This window comes from Vidua chalybeata, chromosome 1, assembly GCF_026979565.1.
Source record: "Vidua chalybeata isolate OUT-0048 chromosome 1, bVidCha1 merged haplotype, whole genome shotgun sequence".
Classification (NCBI taxonomy): Eukaryota; Metazoa; Chordata; class Aves; order Passeriformes; family Viduidae; genus Vidua; species Vidua chalybeata.
This window is the reverse complement of record NC_071530.1, coordinates 107,035,307-107,054,327: the sequence shown is the minus strand read 5'-3', so window position 1 is coordinate 107,054,327 and position 19,021 is coordinate 107,035,307. Positions and strand designations below refer to the sequence as shown.

The window sequence follows — 19,021 nt, the reverse complement described above, 5'->3', positions numbered from 1 at the left end:
TACACACATTTCTACATGCAGCTTTAGTTGTTTTTCTGTGTTGTTACAGTCTCATTTTGCAGGAGAATCACTAGGCACAGTCACGCATCACGGGTGTGTAAGTTTGCTCGGGGATATGCCGTGTCAGTGAATACTCTGCCTGCCCCCACACTTCCTGTGTGTAGATGTGTGCTGTGTGAGATAAAGAACCTGCGATATTGTTAAATATTAGTGGTGCATTTTGCTTGGCTTTGCATTTGTAAAGGTGAAAGGTGATTGTGCAGGAAAATGGAACAGTATATTTGCTGTGAGACAGGCACTAAGAACTCACTCCCATGCTCAGTTATAATTCATGACTGTACTGGTGGGAAGCCCTTATCCCTCTGTGGAGTTAATGCATCTCCACTGTAACCTGCTGAGAGCACCCTGTGTCCCCTCCCACCATCTGTGCATTCACTGGCATGTTTTCTCTCTCCCCCTTTACTGTGAGATCTCTTGGTGTTAAAATTGTCACACTGCTAGTGCCTGGTAAAGGTGGCTTTATGATGTGTATTAATGCTGAATTGTCATTTAAGGGTGAGGAGGCAGGTAAAGGATATGTTACCATTTGTTTTAAGCTCTTGTTAGAAAATGCTGGGGAGCAAATAGACAGAAAGGTAGATTTTTTTACTTCAAACAACAAACAGCTTTGAACAGTACAGAGAAATTGTCACAGCTCAGGGTAAGCTGAGCCGTTGATGGCAAATGCATCTTTCTTCCCAATCTAAGCATTTTTAACTGTTTCTTGGTACAGTGTATCTCTGTCTCTCCATGTCAAGATCTGAACCAACAGCCTTGTAAATTGAATATATTATTTACCCATCAGCTGAATTTTATTTTCTTGAAATTGATCTACGTTTTTAGCTGAAAAGCCCTCTTACAGGCTGCAAGTTGCTTCTTTGCTACCTGAGACTTGAAATTCATGTGACCAAGTGCTGTAAGCTAGTACAGTCTTAACTAAAAAGGTAGTGTATGAAGATTTTTTATTATTATTATTGCTGTAAGGCACTGTCAGAAGACTGGTGAGACTGTATAACTTCGAAAGAATTGCACTCAGCTCACAGAGATTTAGATGATGCTTTATCAACCTGGCACTTTACCACAACATTAAACTCAGAATATGGTTAAAAGACCATGTACTTGACTGTCACAGCAATATTAATTTGCAGTGTTTCACTGGATGTAATCTCATGTAGTCTGTTGTTTGTATTCCTTTAAAACTTATAAATCAAATCCAGACCTGGAATACCAGTGTATGAACTTAACAGATGTGCTGCCATAAGGGACCTGCTAGGTTATAAAGTGCAGAAATGATCTTTTTCTATTTCAGATTTCTAGCTTATTCCAGGGAGATTTAGTAACCACAGAAGTAAGGTGGAAGGTCACGCGCTAGGACGGTAGCACCCACCCAGCACTTGACGTTGGGTGTAATTGTCAGGAAATCCACCTCTAATCATTTTATTATTCAGTTGTAGCATCCACCAAAGCTCCTGAGCAAAAGTAGGGCAAGAATGACTTCAGTAGCTCTGTGTCCAGGTTTTCTTAGGTGAAAGATCACTTTGAGATGACACAGCTGAGTAGTCAGGCTGAAATCCTAGTTGGTATTTTATTAATTTTGCACCAAGATAAATCTTGAAATTCTGACAAACTCCATGACAGGTGAAATTCCTTCTTGCAGAATCTGCTCAGCAAGAGGCTGCTCATTTCGTTCTGTTCAGAGGCAGGCAACAGGAGGGCAGCTTTATAATCAGCCCTCAAAGGAGCCCTGGCCGCCCCAGAGCCTTGGACTGATTGAATAACTCCTGGGCCTCTTCCCCTAGGCCTCCATCAGCAGGGGTCCTGTGGAAAGCAATCTCCCGCAGACTGGCACTGAAGTGAGCTTTAAACTACTATTTTCTGCTCTCCAGAGGAGCCTGGAGTACTAAAAGATAGATGGACTGCAGATATTTTATGAGAAACTGTCAGAAGAAGAGCAGAGTAAATGTTTTTTTCCCTCCTTCGAGTCACACGCTGCATCACTGTAGAATTTTTCCCAGAATCTTTTACACTGAAAGTTTGAAATTAATTGGTTGCTAACCTTAATTTCCCTCCTCCCTCTTATTTTTCTTTTTTTCCCTTCCTCTTTTTCTTCTTGTCTTTTTTTTTTTTTTTTTCCCTTAAATATTCACTCGGAGGCCCTTTGCTTAACCACAGTTGCAGAAAATCAGTACCATTTGCACTGAAATATTTATAATGACAGAATGAAAAATTGGATTCATTTTCTGGCCTGTAGCCGAACAGTCTGCAACTTTGCACAGCATTGTTTAGCATCTCTCATTCCTTCCTTTCATTGGGATCCTTTTCAGACACACACACACACACACACACATACACACACACACACACACGTTGCCCGTGCTCCAGAGGAATGTTTAGCAAAACACAGAGCCATTTTTAATCTCAGCCTTGAGAAAACAACTTGTCTCTAACCTTGCCACCATTTGCAGGGGGGAAAGCAAAGGGGGAGGTCCCCGGGAAGCGTGTAGAATTCCTCTTACAGGAGAGATTATGGAGAGTGACATGCAGTAATCTGTCCTCTACACTGAAGCAGTGTACGGCTAGCATTCTGCAAATTGCTTTGGTGTGTTGCAGCTTAGGCAGGGTGGACTCAGTACCAGGTTGTATAGCAGGACCTTTCCAGAAAACCCTGTTCTGCCACCGATTCCCTCCATGGCATTGAGAAACTCATTTGCCCACAAAGGAAGAGGTTGTCTAAAGCTCCCTTTTGTGCCTGAGCAGAGACTGTAAAAATGCCCTGTGCTTCTTTGCACCTCCAGAAAACAGAAGATGCTGGAACTGTACATATTTACTTCCCTTGAAGCAATGGTGTGAAGGTGAAGTGGTTGATGTTTGCAAAGAGCTTTGAAAATGAAAGTGCAGATCCTCAGGCTCCAATTTGCATCCCCTGCCAGTATAAAAGGTACCTTAGTCAGACAGCCAAGGATTCCCTCAGTACGCAGCAAATCCTGTTTATTTTGCAAGCTTGGTTCTGTATCACTCCCTTTTGGTCCTCACAGGCATGTCTCAGACTCCAATGAATTCCAGGGATTTTTAATTGCTATAGCAATCCCATGGGGCTGTTATGAGCTGGCATAAGTTTGGGCAGTGTTAGGAATACTTTAACATGCACTGAGGACTATGGTAGCCCATGATTTGAATGGTTAGGCCGCATAGATTTACAATAATGTACAGTGAATATGTAGGAATTAATCTGAAAATGCACACAATTTAGCAAAGAATTGTAAGTCTCTATAGATGTCAGACTCTTGTGCAGAACTTAATAGGGAAATATATCTGTGAAAAGAGGTATTTCAAAAACTCTTAAAAATTACTCTCTGGTGAGTTTGTAGATTGCCTTGACAATGCAGTTGTTTCTGGAAAAATAAGGCCTGTGGCCAAAATCTTAATTTCTAATGCCTAAAAAGAGGCTTCTTGAGGCAATACTGGGTCCTCCAAGGAAGTGGGTTGGATACAGGGGTGGATTCTGCAAGGTGCTGAGAATCTCCTGAAAATGCAGGTGACAGAAATTGCCTGTGAAGGTCCAAAAATGTTGTTTTTTACTAACGTCACCCATATCAAATTTATGACACAGCTCAATTGCTGACAGCAGGTGTCTGTGTATTCTCCTAAATCCTGTTCTTTCAATTCCACATCAGTCATCTAAGCACAGACTTTTTATTTCTTTGCTTTCTTCTGTATAAGCTTCTTGATGCTGGCTCCCCCTCAATGCTCTCAGGAGCACAGCCTGAGCAGGTGTGCCTAGAAGCAGTAGGAAGGGGTGGACATCTGCTGTAGGCACCAGTATGGCTCAGCCAACGTGGCACAGCATCCCGTGGTTTGTGAGCAACACACAGTTCTTATCATTCAAAGTTTCCTACAAACTTGCAGATTTGTCTTTTTACCATGTTTCCCAAGATACTTTGACAGGTCAGCCTGAAGTGATGAGCATTCCGACACAAACTGCATCGTGTCTTAGGAATTTTGCCTGCAGTTGTTTTACTTTAGTATCACTTTAATTTGAAAAGGAACGTCATACAAAATGATGTGGTTTTAGGATGTAGCAAAAAAAAAAAAAAATCCAATATGCATGTATTACAGAGATTTCTGTACTTTCTTGCTTAGCCCATATTATTGCTTTCTGATTTTCTTTTTTCTTCATGCATATAAATGAAGAACAGTATAATTTTTGTAATTTTTATCAGTTACTGAGAATCAAAACTAATAGAGATGAGACAGAATGCGAGCTTTAATTGCAAATATTAAATATGGTTTTAAACTGACAATTTGAAAGCAAATTGTCCTGACTATTTAATCACTCTTTAAGGGAAGTCACAGACCCATAGTAGGTTCTTTCAAATCCAGGAGTATTTCTTTGTTTGAGCTGACCAGGGCACAAGTATTACAGGTGTGCTATATGCCTTAGGATGCTAAAAAGATTTGTAGGGACAATAGACTACAGACCACAGTGAACTGGCAGTACAGATGGAATGATGCAGAATAGTTACTGAACATCAGGGACTGTAAGAGTAGCCAACAAACAAATGTTTTATCTCACTATTGAAGAGAATACCTTTCTAAGAAAGCTGTTTTCTCTGTGGGCCTGAACTGCTGTGTGGGTTTTTGTTTGGAGTGCCAGTCTGTTTACTAAACTTATTAGTTTATAAATTTTGCCATGGTAAAGTAACTGTGAGAGCTTTAAATTAGAATAAGTGCCACTTCTGTGTGGCAGGTTCCTTTGAGGGCTTATTAGAAAGCAGGCCTCCTGTTGCCTGCCCCTTTATGCATGGCACTATTGCTGTGGGTACTTTTTTATAGCTAACTTTTGAATTTGTATAAGTGTACACTGTGGTATGATGAATTGCCCTCCAATTGCAAAGATTTTGCTTTTTTATTTTTTTCTGGGTTCAAGCCAATAATTTACTTTAAAGGGTTATTTTTATTAGGTGGGTTTTATTTTGATGAATTAAAATTAACTTGGAGTAGCAAATTACATACAATTGTGATGGTTATAGATTAGCCTCACCATAGCTACAGCACATCTTTTTTGTAAAGGAATTAAACTTCTCTGTTTCAGACACCTTGGCACTAAATGTAGAGAGCAAATGACTGTTGTCTCCAGTTATTTTCCTCGTAAATGTGATTCTTTTCACTCAATCCAAAGATTGCCACACTAAAAACAGCCCTAATGGGCAACGAGGGGTGAAAGCAGCAGCTGCAGGAGGCTGGATCCCCTAGCAGGAGATAGCCAAGGAGACAGGAGTACCCGGCATCACAAGCCAAAGCCAGAGGTGAGGGGTGGGGGCATTTGAAGAACAGTTGAAGAACTGTCAGTGCAGGGTCAAGACAGGACCTAATGACACGTCTGACTTGCAACGTGTCACCGGCCAGCTGTCTGACAGGAAACAGAATGACCAACCTCAGAGAATGACATTTGCTAGGAGGAGACATCATCTTTCACAAGGAGGAAGGAAAAAGGCATAAAAGGATGCTTCTTTGTGTGGCACTTCTTGTTTGGGGGAGGAGTATTAAATTGTAGGAATTGGACTTCACTGCCTTCCCCATTTTTTAAGGTTCTGTAAACAGGAGAAAGTGAGAGTAAAATTCCTCCCATTTAGTTGTGGTCACATTTCACACTTCTTTTACACAAATGCAATTGAAAAAACCAAACGAGAAAACAGAAGACAATAGAGAATCCAAACTGCATTTTACAACCAACAACCACAATGACAAACAAGAAATTTTCTTGTCCTCATACCACATGTTAGTAAATGCTCCAGATTTATTGATTTACAGTGTGTGTCCTCACAAAATTTAGAGAATGACTTTGTTATAAAGGGCAAAATAGTATTCTGTTCTCTCTAAAAGTCACCTTTAAAATATGGAGTTTCTTAGACTTAAAAGGGGGAAATTCAGATGAGGTTGCTCTAAGAACAAAACGTTTCAACATAGGGTTCTTAACTGTCTAACTAATCACCAGCTATGAAGGGATAAAAATTGTCCTTAGTTTCTACAAGCAGTAGATTTGTAATTCACATACACACCAAGTCTGCCACGTAAGCACTGTCTCAGCTCCTGCTCTTCCTGGTTTGAAGAGCTGTAGGAATAAGGACTGTAAGATGTCCAAGATGGGCTGGCACAGTAACCGGTTGTGAAGGAAGTCAGAGAGCAAAATCCATGGGGACCTCTGCTTATCAGCTCAGAAATCCTTGGCTGTTACCATCAAATCTGCTCAATCTGGCTTTCCTTGCAAACTGTCTTGAAGGAAAAAGATGCACCAATCTGCAACAGAGTTTGAAGCTTTTAGAAGAGGAAGATAGTTAGCAGAGCACCATAGCTTTTCCGTTTCTATCCTACACAGTCTAAAATTGGCATACCATGGACAAGGGGACAAATTCCTATTTACATTCTTGATTTCAGGATGCAACATACGCTCCCATCCATTTCTGCATTAGCTTAAGTGGGTGTATGTATGTATGCTTGCTGGATGGATAACTTCCAGATATGATTTCCACATGTGAAAGATAAGTTTGCTTATTTTAAAACTGGGTTTGTTCAGGGTTTGCTTTCACCTGAGTGAAAATGTTAGCCACTGTGTATTAATCCTGGGCTGATCCACAATCTCCAGTGTGCCAGGTGCTGTTGTACAAGGCCCCACGCACCAGCTGGCAATGTGTGGAGAATCCAGACTCCGGGCTGTCCCCATGTCACCTGGTAAGCACAATACCCAGTGTTATGACAGAAGGGTAGGGAGGTGAACACGCCGATCGATGCAAGTGTGGGATGTGTCTGTCTGTATAACAGGAGTGCAGACAAGTTACAGCAGTTTTCTTTCAGACTGTATCAAGAAACTTGCAATTTCACTTGTAATTTTGTTCAAAGAGATTCTTGTACATGCACCTGTGGAAAATTGGAAAGTATCATTGTTTTAAAGGTTGCCCTTTGCATATAAATCACAACTCTGTGTGCTTCCCCATTTTAATTGGGTGACCTTTTGAATCCTATGGACAGGAGCTTGAATTCTGGACTTGCAGGTTGGTTGAAGATTTGAAATCAATTCATGTTTTAGCAAATACTCTGCTTAAAAGCAGAGAACCCAAAATGGAAATTTGAGAAGAAGAATTCCCCTTGGAAAGTTCCTTTTCACAAGTCATAGAAAACTTCATTGCAGACCAAATAGATATGCATAAAATACAGATTCATTTGTCAGTTTAATCCTTGAAAAGGATCAGGATTCACTGAGTATGAGAGAAAGAGGAGGAGTAAGGAACATGTAATGTTTCCAACAGGACATTTTTGTGCAATTATCAGTTTAAGCTTCCATTATTTGTCACTAATTACTGCACTGAGCTGTTAAATATTTAGTAGTAGTTTGTTTAATTGGGTTTGACCTATAAAGGAATCTGTGCATAGCACAGCTCCAGTTCCAGGAGCCAGTTCCTCACTCACAGCTAGGCAAATCTGTATTCACATAAGATGATCTCATATTGTCAGACAAAGGGGTTTGTTTTTGTTGTGCAGGTTTGTTACCTCTCTCTCCCCCACAGATTTATTTGTCTTTAAGGTATCTGAAATCAGAGCACAAAGTAGAAATGCTGCCTGTGGATGTAAAAGGGGAGGTCAGTCAAATTTGTTTACAGATGTTGTAGCTTAGAAAGCATCAGCATGATAAAAAAAAAATGAAAGCAGAGCAACAACTAGCCCATGAACGCATGTCTTGTAAAACACTGACTTAATCCCTGAATATCTTATTAGGCAGTATTGCCTATCAAGGCTTGTTGTCCCCTGTTACTCTGTTGTACAATAGCTGCAGACAAATCTGTATTTGTTTAACTTTGGGTTCGGCTTGCTGTGTCTGGCAGGGTGAAGAGACTTCTGGCTGTGGCCTCTGCAGAGGGTGTGCAAGAATTGATCAGTATACGAGCAATATTCACTTCGTTTTAGCCTGGCTGTATTCTTGTTTGATCCTGTCTTGAAACTCCCTTGATTTCAGTGGAGCTTTTCTTAATTTATACCAGGGTAACCATAACCATATTCTAAAGTAATAAGACTTTTGATATATTTCTCAGAAGTGCCTCCTTCTGCCTTTTTTGTTTAAGCTTTTATTCACACTTAATGAACAATTTTCTTATTGGGGAAGAATGCTTGTGTATTAATTTCAAACATTTGCAGTATCACAAAGGCCTTGTTTTCCTACAGACAAGACTTAGACCTGGATCCTGATTATCAGTACAACCCCTTTGCCATATAAAAGAACAGAGAGGTTTCCCAGCTTTGAAGAATTGTTGTGAACATGCCCTGACCATTGCCCGCTCTCCCCATCACTTTCTCTTTTATGGGGCAAGGCACACACCTTTCCCATGCAGCCAGGCACATCTTGCCTGAAATGGAAGGCATTGTTGCAAGTTTCGCTGCATTTCAATGAGCAGCAGACAGGGTGAGGGAGGCTTATGGGAGGCGATTGCCTGGCACCATAGGTTAAAACAGTCTTCAAGCTACTCTGATTTATGTCAGAGGCTTAGCTGGGAGCCCCCTGCCAATGCTCATAATGAGGAGGGTGCAAGGATAGTGAACAGGCATTGGTGTTTGTTTCTGTTCTCTTCTAGTGACAATGATGAAAGTCTTATTTGCTGTTCCCAGGAATATATGTCATTCTTTTCCATACAACAAATCTGTGATATATGTACTCGCATATAGTAATGAATCCAAAAGGAATCATTGACATTTTACTAGTGGCTTACTGGAAGTCTCTGAAGAAAAATAGGTATCAGGGGTTTTAGTTTGGTTTGGGTTTGGTTTTAATTTTCAGTTTGCATCCCTGAGAACATGCTCTTCAATTTGAGATTTTTTTACAGGTACTTTTTCTCTGGCCCAGCTGGAAATGCTGAGTGGAAAAAGCAGAACACTGAGAGTTTTACATAAATATGATAAACAATAAAATCTGATTAGCAGTCATGATATTTCAGAAACATTAACATAATATCAAATCACATAGCTTAGGTGAATTAATTTATATGAATGACTGCAATTCAGTGTAGACTTTCCTAAATTATCATTGTCAACAGTGGTCAGTCATGTCCTAAGATGACCACTTAATTGGCAAACATGTCTGAGAACAGACCTGATTCTCAAAGGCTGGTAAACATCAACTCACCACACATAAATGGTATTTATGGGAACACAGATTCTCTTGGGATTTGGCCTCTTTCTTGTTGTGGAAATAGCTCTGGTTTAGTTCAGATCAATTTTCTTGGGAACCTGAAGTTTTGGAGACTGTATTTTGTTAGGTCTGTGTTGGTGAGCAAACTTAGCCTGGATGAAAACTCCATGCCTACTTTAGTGTATTTATAAATTCATTGTGAGTTCTCCTGCTCTGACAGCTGCACTAAGTACTGGAGATGCTGGTGGCAGGGACACTTTGCCTGGACTTTTTCTGTTCTCTCCAGAACTTCAAAGTCTCCATTCAGTCTCCTACTTTTCACCTATGACAAACTATTAGATGTCATCTCTTTTCTATCTCTGTCATTCACTCAGCATAAGTGTGACCACTGAAATATGAATATATATTCATGTCAGAAGCATTGTAATACATGGGGCAAAACACATCAGAAACATTTGTTAGTTCCAACATTTCAGATACAGTAATTCAAGTTAATTTCTTGTAGCTAGTGTTTTATGATAGGAAGGGTGGGGTCTGAGAGGGAAAGTAATTGCTCATTTGTTAATGAGCTTCAACTGAAGTTGCTCTTTTTGTATTTCACATATGTAAAAAGGACAGAAATGTTTACAATCTAAATGTCCATAGATACTTTGTCAGTACAGTTAAGGATTACAGAATGATAGAATGAGCCTGGATATGATCCTAACCTTCAATTAATTCATTTTGTGGAGTGCCCTATAGAAGTCATTACCCTTAGTACAGAAACCCAAATCCTACCTATACTATTTTTCACCTATACAGCAGCTGAGCCTTAGAAACCCACATAACTGAATATTCTTAATTGCTTGCAGCAGCAGTGGAGCTAGTGCCATAATTTGTTGGTGCATTGAAAGTAAGTTTACTGCTTTCAGATAGTTCAAAATGGCCCAGATATTCTACTGAAACCAGCTCCTAACTATGCAGATTTGGTTTCATGTCTGATTTTGGGTTGGCTGAGCCTCTTCCTCTCCTGGGATGAACATCAGGAAAAAAATACTAACCCTGAGGTCTGTGAAACTGTGAAATAGTCTCCCAGGAGGAGCATTGGAAGCTCTAATTAAAATTGGACTGGGCAAAACACTTGAAATTACACTATAGGCAATAATCCAACACTGGCAAGATGGGTGGAGAAAACGCCCTAATGGGTCTTTTCTGCCTTTAAATTCTATGAATTCTTGTTCTTCTCTTTTATTATACTATTTCACCTTTTTGTTTAATAGTGACATAGTGTCATCTAGAAAGTATTATAAGACACTATTGTGAGCTGAGTGAGATGATGTTAAATGTCAAAAGAAAATGCAACCGTTTTTCTGCAGGTTCACAGTGATTATATGGAGATAGGAAAAGAGAAACTGACTGTAAGTGAGGAACATGAGTGCAGTGGTTTTATCTGTAAGACAGTGGCAAATTCATTGCATGCCTGCAATATGCATGTTTATCATTTTGACATTGCATTTCATATTCTCTTCTTATGAAGAACAACCACATTCCAGCAAATCTAACACAGGTGTGGGAAAGTCATTTATTCTAACTGTGTAGATTGCTCAGATTGCTGGAGACATCTTCTATCCCAGTGTTTCACATATCCCCAAAGACCTGGACTAAATAATATATTTTACATCTTAATTTATAGTTTGTATTTAATCTTAGCATTGTACAAATCTAAGTAACTCATTGATTCAGTCCTTGAGTATAATCATATTACAGTTTACCAGGAAAGAATCCTTCAGCAATATAATGGGGCCTTGACAGGAAACTCTGTGCTGCAGTATTGATGCAACACAAATCTGAAGAAACAGAGTGAAAAACAACCTTTTTTATAGTTTAGTCTGAATTAGTTTCATTTATTTAGTTTTGGTGTTACCACTTAATACTCCTTTTCCCTCCTCGCTCACCTTTCCATATGGTATAATATTCCAACAGTGTCCAATACAGAGCTTTCTGCATGAGAGGTCATGACAACCAGGATAAGTAATAGCGCATTGGACCAAAGTTCTGGAAACCATGTTGATCCTGTGCTAAGTTTTGCTAGGCTTGCCTTTCCATGGGCCTTTCTTTCTTCCCCTTTGGTTCTGGAAAATGCAACATCCTGTTCTTAGCAGACAGTTTGAAAAGTGTGGCACAGGATAAGAAGTTGGAATAAAAAAGAAAGGAAGAGAAGCAGAAAATCTTGATTAGAAAGTATAATTTAATAGAACGTGTATTGAACCAAATGCATTGATTAATGTGGTAGATATAGTACTTATATTGATTCAAACTAGAGATTTAGTACTAAAAGCTGTAAGCCAAAAAGCTGTTGCAGATTGCTACAAAAGTCAGTTTAATGCTGTCCTTGAGAATGCCTTCACAAAGAAATTCTTCTAATGTTTGAGGAGTAGGTAGAATGCGGTATATGTCAGTTTGATCCCGGAGGGTTTTATTTTGTACTCTAATAGCTGTTACGAGCCTACATTATATCCAAGGAGTAATTTTCCTTAGGGGTGCCCAGCTCGCTTTGTGTCAATATTCTAGCATTTTAAGTCACGTACAGTATATGCTTCTGGGAACAGTGCAGGAGCCAGCCAGACTCATAATGGTCTGCATTCATTAATAAAGGCAGAAGCTTCTGTCCCTCCATTGCCCACTACAGGGATGCCTCCCTGGTCTTCGGGGACCCGTACAGACACATTTAAAGAAAGCTTTATTTTGAGTGGGCAGGAGATGAAATGCAGGACTTGCAGGCATTTCCTAAGTCAGCTATATGCCCGAGCACAGGGGTGACCTTAATGGGTCAAAGAAGAATGCAGGTCAAAAGACTTATTATCCAGCCTGTTGGAAACCAATTGCTTTTGTTAAAAAAAAAAGAGTAAATTGTAGCGCTTAAAGGTTGATAGTAATGTAGACTTCTGTTTTACAACCTGGAGCTGAATTGCAGTGCAGTGGGGTGGATTTTTATTTTTTTGAATGCAAAAAAATACAAGATGGTCTGTAATGTACACAGATAAAGGATTCCAGATAAGTGATAACATGTAGGGTACCATAATTACTTAATCAGTGATGATTGATTACACATGTTTGTGTTCTTGAACTAAGGAAAAAATAACATGCTGCTGTGGTACTCTTACCATCTGTTGAAATAATGCACCTACATTTCATCTTTATGCCTCTTCACGTGTACCCTCTTTGCACTGTTTGTCAAGTACAGCCATGTCTTGGTTCATCTGCTCATAAAACAGAGAAGTCCCATTTAAATTGAATGAAACCACAGTTCACATTAAGGATTCTAATGGGCCACTGAGTCTGTGGCTATCTGTGATATTTTTTTCTTCGTTAATTTTGATGCTGTGGGCAGGAACTTTTTACTAGCTATTACTTCTCATGTTCCCTCTGAAACACAAAGGCAAGCACCAAACAACAAGTATTATTACCTCTTTTGTCTCCAGCCTTTCTGCAAAGAAACCTTTTTGAATTTGTTTGCTAAGGAGATTCTTCCACGCAGTATTATCCTAGAATTCTTTGTGTGTTTTCAAGTCCTTAACACTAACAACAGGGATATCTCAAAGCATTTTCATCCAGAAAAGTGGTGGCATGTAATTTTATAGTAGGTCATGTAATAATTGGGATTCTGGATTCAGCTATCAAAAATAATTATTTCTAGGAATAGGGCAAATGCACTTAAGGAGTTTCTTTTGCTTGTGAAATATACTGAATTCAGGTTTTCCCAGGTAATATACCTGCTTTCCAGATAATACTGAGACATAAAAACTGGGGATGAAGGAGTTTTCCTGGTTTGTGTCTACATGATAACAAATGCACTGACACACACACACCTCCTGCTTCCCTGTTCCTCCATTTTGTGCATGCAAAGCTTGAATTTGTATTTGCAAACTAGTGTCTCCTCATGAGATCCCAGCTCTTGGAAATTGGAACACAGCTGTTGCTGAAGTCCAGGAAAGATTATATTGAGAAAAAATATTTTCCTCTTTCCATGGCTAAGCAGGAAATTGACATTTTTGCTTTGTAGGGAGACTACCACATAATTAAACAGATGTGCTTATGCACAATCAGATTTGGGGGAGGCAAAGAAAGGGAGCATATGATACCTCCTGTACTTCGCTAAATGACTTCTCTTTAGCAAGTGGAGGTACTAATTGCTCCAAACTCAAGCAAACTAGTTGAAGTTTCTGGAGGAGGCATGTTTCAGGCTTGTCTAGTGTGTCTTTAGTGAAGGGCAGCGTGCTCTCCGAGGCACACAGGGGATCTCAAGTGTAATATTGTGCTCTCCCTGGGTGTGCCGTGCTCCCGTGGCCCTGTCGCGTCCCTGCCGGCGGGAGCTCCAAATTCCGCTTTCCTCGCGTGCCTCATCTCCCACTGCCGGGGAGGCGGGAGCTCACTGCGCACGAGGCAGAGACTATCAGAGTCGAGATCTGCTGTGTGGATAATAGAGGAGAAATTTTGCCCTAAATTTTTAAACACAACACCCCTCATAAAAACAACAACAGTTCATAACTGGGATTAATGTTTGCAATTTTCAGTCACTTAGACACGGGGTCTTCAATAGATGGCTTTTGGTAGAGTGGAATACGGCTCTCTGTAGGATTACAGAATTTTCCTCCTTTTCTTATCTCTCCCCTCCTATCCTTTGCCTGCTTGTATTGTCAATGTTATGTTCCTGAAGCACTTCCACTTTGTATTTTTTTGCAACTTAGCCAAATAAGTATTTCTTCCTAGTCCCTCACGTTTGGGGAGCCTTAATTACTTTGGAAACTGTTTTGTTTCGACTGTTTACAACACGTATTGTTGCCTTTTTAAGGCCTAAACTGTTCAAAGCATTTCCTCATGTTCCTATCCTGCCTTGTCTCATTCTTCTCTGCAACACTTGTTTGGTTTTTTCCTATTAATTTCTTCATTATCTCCAGAGAATCTCATTTTGTGCCAGGGCACAGGAGTCAGGGACACTGAGAGCTAGGGCAAGTCAGTCCTTATGCTGTGTTTTATTTTGTCTCCCTCATATTTGGGCATTTTTATTTTTTAATCAAAAATGTCATTGCAGCCAGCGTTACGGCTGCAATTTTAAAACACCTTTTGACTGCTTCATATGCAACTGTTCATCCAGCTTCATACTGATTATGCATTTTTCACTTAGTGAAAAGAAATAAAAAATGGGCATGACTGACATGCTTACTCTCAGTAGACTAGAAACAAAAGACCCCCCCAAATATCTGTCTGCAATGTAACAATTGGTATATTACTTCACCTGCTCAGAAGCAGAGAAGAAAATCAGAATTCAGGCTGCCACCCCATATTTAACTTGTCCTGTTGTTTCTAGGTACTGCAGGGTCTCCAATAAGCCTGTGGTGTTATGCTGTAAGTGCTGCAATAAATGGACACAACAGGATGACAAAAGCACTGACTGTCAGGCTTAACTCTTAATTTCCTTGCTTTTGTGCTTTAAAGTCAAAGCCCATTACCTGTGACCAGCCAACATTTTTGGCTGCATCTATTGTTAGTGCTTTACAGCATTTTGAAATGATTTTATGAGAAGGATGAGGAACTAGATGAAACCAAGTGGTGAAACGTATTTTTTAACACTCTTTGGCCTTGGACAGTCTGGAATTCCTGCCATCAGCATTAAATCATTTTGCATTCACATCTGGAAATTGCATCTTTGAGTGTCACTGGGTCATTTTCCTTTAATCTTGAGAATGGCACTACATTAAAAATTCCTCAGTCTTACTGTAAGATCCTTTCCTTGCCAAATGTCCCATGAACTATTATTTGTGTGCGTGCACAGTTTAGGGAAGAGTGAAGGAGAATGGGAGAGAGGATTTTTAGACTGGTCTGCAGTCACGCTGTATTTCACATTTGTTTCAGCGAGGCTGTTTTCACGTGCCGTTTCATGGGTGGCTCTGGAGGGTATGGTTCAGTAGATGTTCACTTTGTTGTAAATGATGACTGTCTTGTGGGAACAGGTTCATCCTAGAGTGCATTAGTCCAAAGAGGTTTAAAGACAGATTAACTTAATAAAGTGGAGTGAAGGGTCTGGATGTGCTGGGAGCAAATCATGGGATGTGACACCCCTGCCCTCTGGGTCACTAGCCCAAATCTGGCCCCAATTACTAAGGGGAAAATTCATCACTAATCAGTGGCTGCCCTGTTGTCTGAGAAGTAGCATTCACAGACATTTTCTAGTTATCTGTGGATCCAGTGTACATTGTAGAAAACTCAAGATGTCTTGGATTGGTCCCTTGCTCTTAGGTCAATGCTTGTGAAGGATCTGAGGCAGGCAGCACTTTCTGAAATAGCATCTTTCTGAAAGTGGTCAACTTGGTTTGAGGGGTGAGGAGGAAAGGGTGAAACTGGTGTTTGCTGGTTGATTTGGTGATTACTTATACAGGAAAGGAGAATTGAAGACTCAAAAGTCCATGCTATGCTACTAGACATGAGGCACTGCATTCACCTGAGGAAAAATACCTGTGGGTTTTGGTGACCAAAGGGCAGGCTGTGCCAACCCCTCCTGTTTTCTCATCAATCTCTGAGCTCTCTAGCAGAGTGGCTTTTACCAGACTATACCATATGGGGGAAATAGGTTTTACTGCAGGAGTGCATTTGAAGCAGTGCCACAGTCTAAGAAGCACAGGCCAGTGAGCATAAGACAGTTATGGAAAATGCACTTCTCATTTTTGCAATGCATAAACCATGAGCCAAGTGTAAGCAGACACCAGGATCACTGACCTGGTCTGCAATTTCACTGGGGCAGGTCAGCCCACACCCTATCTGTAGAGAGTGTGTTGCTCTTCTTGTGGCACATGTAAAAGATACTGGTGTGAAACAGCTGGGGAGAACTCATCTCTTCCATAATTATGCTGTTTCTGGCTAGTTTAAACAAGGAGGGGTCAAGAATATTCTCATTATCCAGCCCATCATTTTACAAGATATCTTGGGAAAATTGTTTTTGCATCCTTCTTTCACACAGAAATGCCTGTCCTGTGACTAAGTTGTTTCTTTTGTTTTTGTTGCAGAATCATACGATGACCCAGCACAGCAGTTAGTGCAAGGCCCATCTCTTCCAGAGAATTCTTTGTGGCACAAAAAGGGAACACATTTTACTCTTTGCACGAAAGTTTCATTGTTAATGTATATTATTCAGAATCATTGTATTGTACCATAAAACTTGTATTATCGAAACTGTTGGATGTTCATGTGTTTGAACTTTTGAGCACCGGATAGACTTCTTGTATATAAAGTGTTGCACATGTATTATGTTGTCTGATACTAAAATGGTCTTATAAAGACAAGTGGACTTGGGCCCTATTCAGGAAAGATACAAATAATAATAATACTGTGTGAGGAGAAAAAAATAGCTTAAGAAAAAAATGTCATTTTCAAGGAGGAGGGAGAAAGTAATAGCTATGTTCCATTGCAGCTCTGTTTGGCCTCCCTTTAGTTTAAACTTCAGTCCAGAAATCTCTCTTTTGGTATACAAACGGATGAATCTAAGACTATTTTTTATTGCTGAAGATTCTTGCAAAAAATATGAAGAGACTCTTTCTCACAGAGCAGGAACCCACAGTTGAATAAGGCCCGTATATATATTTGTAAGCCTTGCGATATGACAGATAGCATTACCATATATGCAATAGTTGTTATGTAGTTTGTCAAAGAATTTTTTTTCCTGGATACCATTTGAAGCTTTGAGTGTTCAAGACTTTCCTTAATGATTTCACACGGCCAAATTCTTGAATCAGTTGAACTAACCTGTATGTTACTGTTATTAATGTTTACTCTGCGGTCTGAACCTGGAGATTACTGGAATTGTTTTCCAAAAGGAAATAAATTCAGTTTACCATTATGTGTGAGTGTGCTTTGTGTCTTGTCTTTTTCCTCAGAAAGTAGCATTATTATTACTGCTGCTATATTACCTAAAGAACCACCAAGATCTGGAATCCCATTGTATCATGATCTGTACATTGCTCAGTAAAATAGTTTGCTTTACTCAAAGGTAGGTATTGAAATAAATGTAATAGTAGAAACAAATTTGCTGGCCCACTGCAAAGCAATGTATGCTTGAGAGTGATATTCACTGTTTTCTGGGTTTATTTGTTTCTTTTATTTGTTTGTCTCAGCAATTTCATACTTACACACTTGACACATTGGTAGCCAGAGGAGTCACTACGCATCTTCCATGTATAATTATCGGGAAATTTAAATGAAATATCACCTAGTGAGCTGGGTCTGGTACTGACGAGAGGGAGCCACCACAGCTCTGGCCAGCAGTGCTGTTAAGCTGACATCCCTCACCCTCTCCTCTGGCACAGGTAGCAGAATTGGAGGTGGCACACACTGTGGGGTGATGCTCAATGGCACCACGCCCCGGGGGGAGCTCTCACAACACCTCACAGCTTTGCTCAGGTCTGAATTGGCTCCCAGCTGCCTGCAGTTTCAAGGAGAAGAAAAAAGGGGATAAAAACTATCCTTGCCTACCACCGTCCCCTGCTATTCCAGCTCACCTATAAAAGAGGACCAAAAAAAACATTCTACAGCTATTCTTGTATCTCATCCTATTGCTGGAATTCTAGTTTTATCCCATGAAAACTGCTGAAATACTGCCTTTAAACAGCCACACATCACAACAAGTCCAAATGTCTAGAACTGCTCACCTAGTGCTGTCAGGGTAGATATAAAGTGTGATTTCCAGTTTGCTGAGTGTTACAATTTGACTTCTTACAGATGGAGGACAGAGAGAAAAGAAGTAAAATCAGAAAGTGTCTGCCTACCAGATATTCCAAGAACAAATGTGTCATATTTAACACTCCAGCTTTGAAAATATTGTGCAGATTTTGCTAAATACAAGAAAGAAATTCCCAGGTTTTGTATGAATATCTCATTTGTGCTGACAAAAGGATAAATGCAGGCATGAATACATAAGGCTTGTAAAATGCCAGTTCTATTTATAAGTCAGAAACCGTTCCCATTCTTACTCTCATTAATATATTACTCATCTCAGCCAAATTGAATGTGATGATATGTTCTTTATTTTTGACAGATACCTTAAAGGATATAAGGCATTTCAGTCTTCATGTGTGAAAGTGTGACATATTGGTTAAGACTGAAAGTAACATGTTTGTAGTAGAGTTCAAGTGTATAAGAAATATTACACCCTACTGTTTTTGTAAATGCCAGAGTGCCACTGAGTTGAGACAGATGGTAGCAAGAAAAGATGCAATCTTATAATCAAAGCTAAAATATGTCAAAAATATGTTAGCAAGCAAAACATAGTCTATTACTAGCGTCTCATGTCATGACAGCTTGCAAAACATGCAAAGATGTTGAATTTCTAGATACGTAAATAAAGGAGCAGTAAACACAGCAACAGCAAATGGGATGAAGACTTCATGCCTCAACTGTCCCTTGAGGTTGGCGCAGGGGAATAGAGGGGTCTTGTGGCCATGGGCAGCCCCAGGTGGGGGCTTCTGAGAGCTGGCTGCTGGTATCAAGTGCTGGAATCCTCTTACCTTTTCTAAAGTAACAGGTTTCTCAGTGATACCTAAATAGCTGTTTAAATAGATTATGGAAGACATCCGAACTTCCCAATGAGAGCTGAGTATCGCTTGGGGAATTACCACAGCATTTAGAAAAATCAACAGGAGAGGCAGATCATCTTGCCTGTTGGAAGAAGAGACGTGGCACTCTGTGTGCATGTGTGCATTTCAGCTCTGGCGTGCCTTTCTCTGCCCTGGGTTAGCAAAAGCTAAGAGAAGCCCCTCCTCATGTCCTTAACCTAATGTA

General features: G+C 40.0%; 1 protein-coding gene across 4 annotated transcripts in view; it reads left to right on the top strand.

Annotated features, from left to right (window-relative positions):
* ZNF521 (zinc finger protein 521) overlaps positions 1–17,084 on the top strand; it is a 230,323-nt gene extending 213,239 nt beyond the window's left edge. For all 4 annotated transcript variants that reach the window (XM_053940807.1, XM_053940784.1, XM_053940798.1 and 1 more), the window contains one exon: positions 16,255–17,084. In XM_053940807.1, the coding sequence (XP_053796782.1) occupies positions 16,255–16,284 (30 nt within the window). In that variant the 3' untranslated portion in view covers positions 16,285–17,084. The remainder of the gene's footprint in view (positions 1–16,254) is intronic.
* Positions 17,085–19,021: the final 1,937 nt, after the last annotated feature.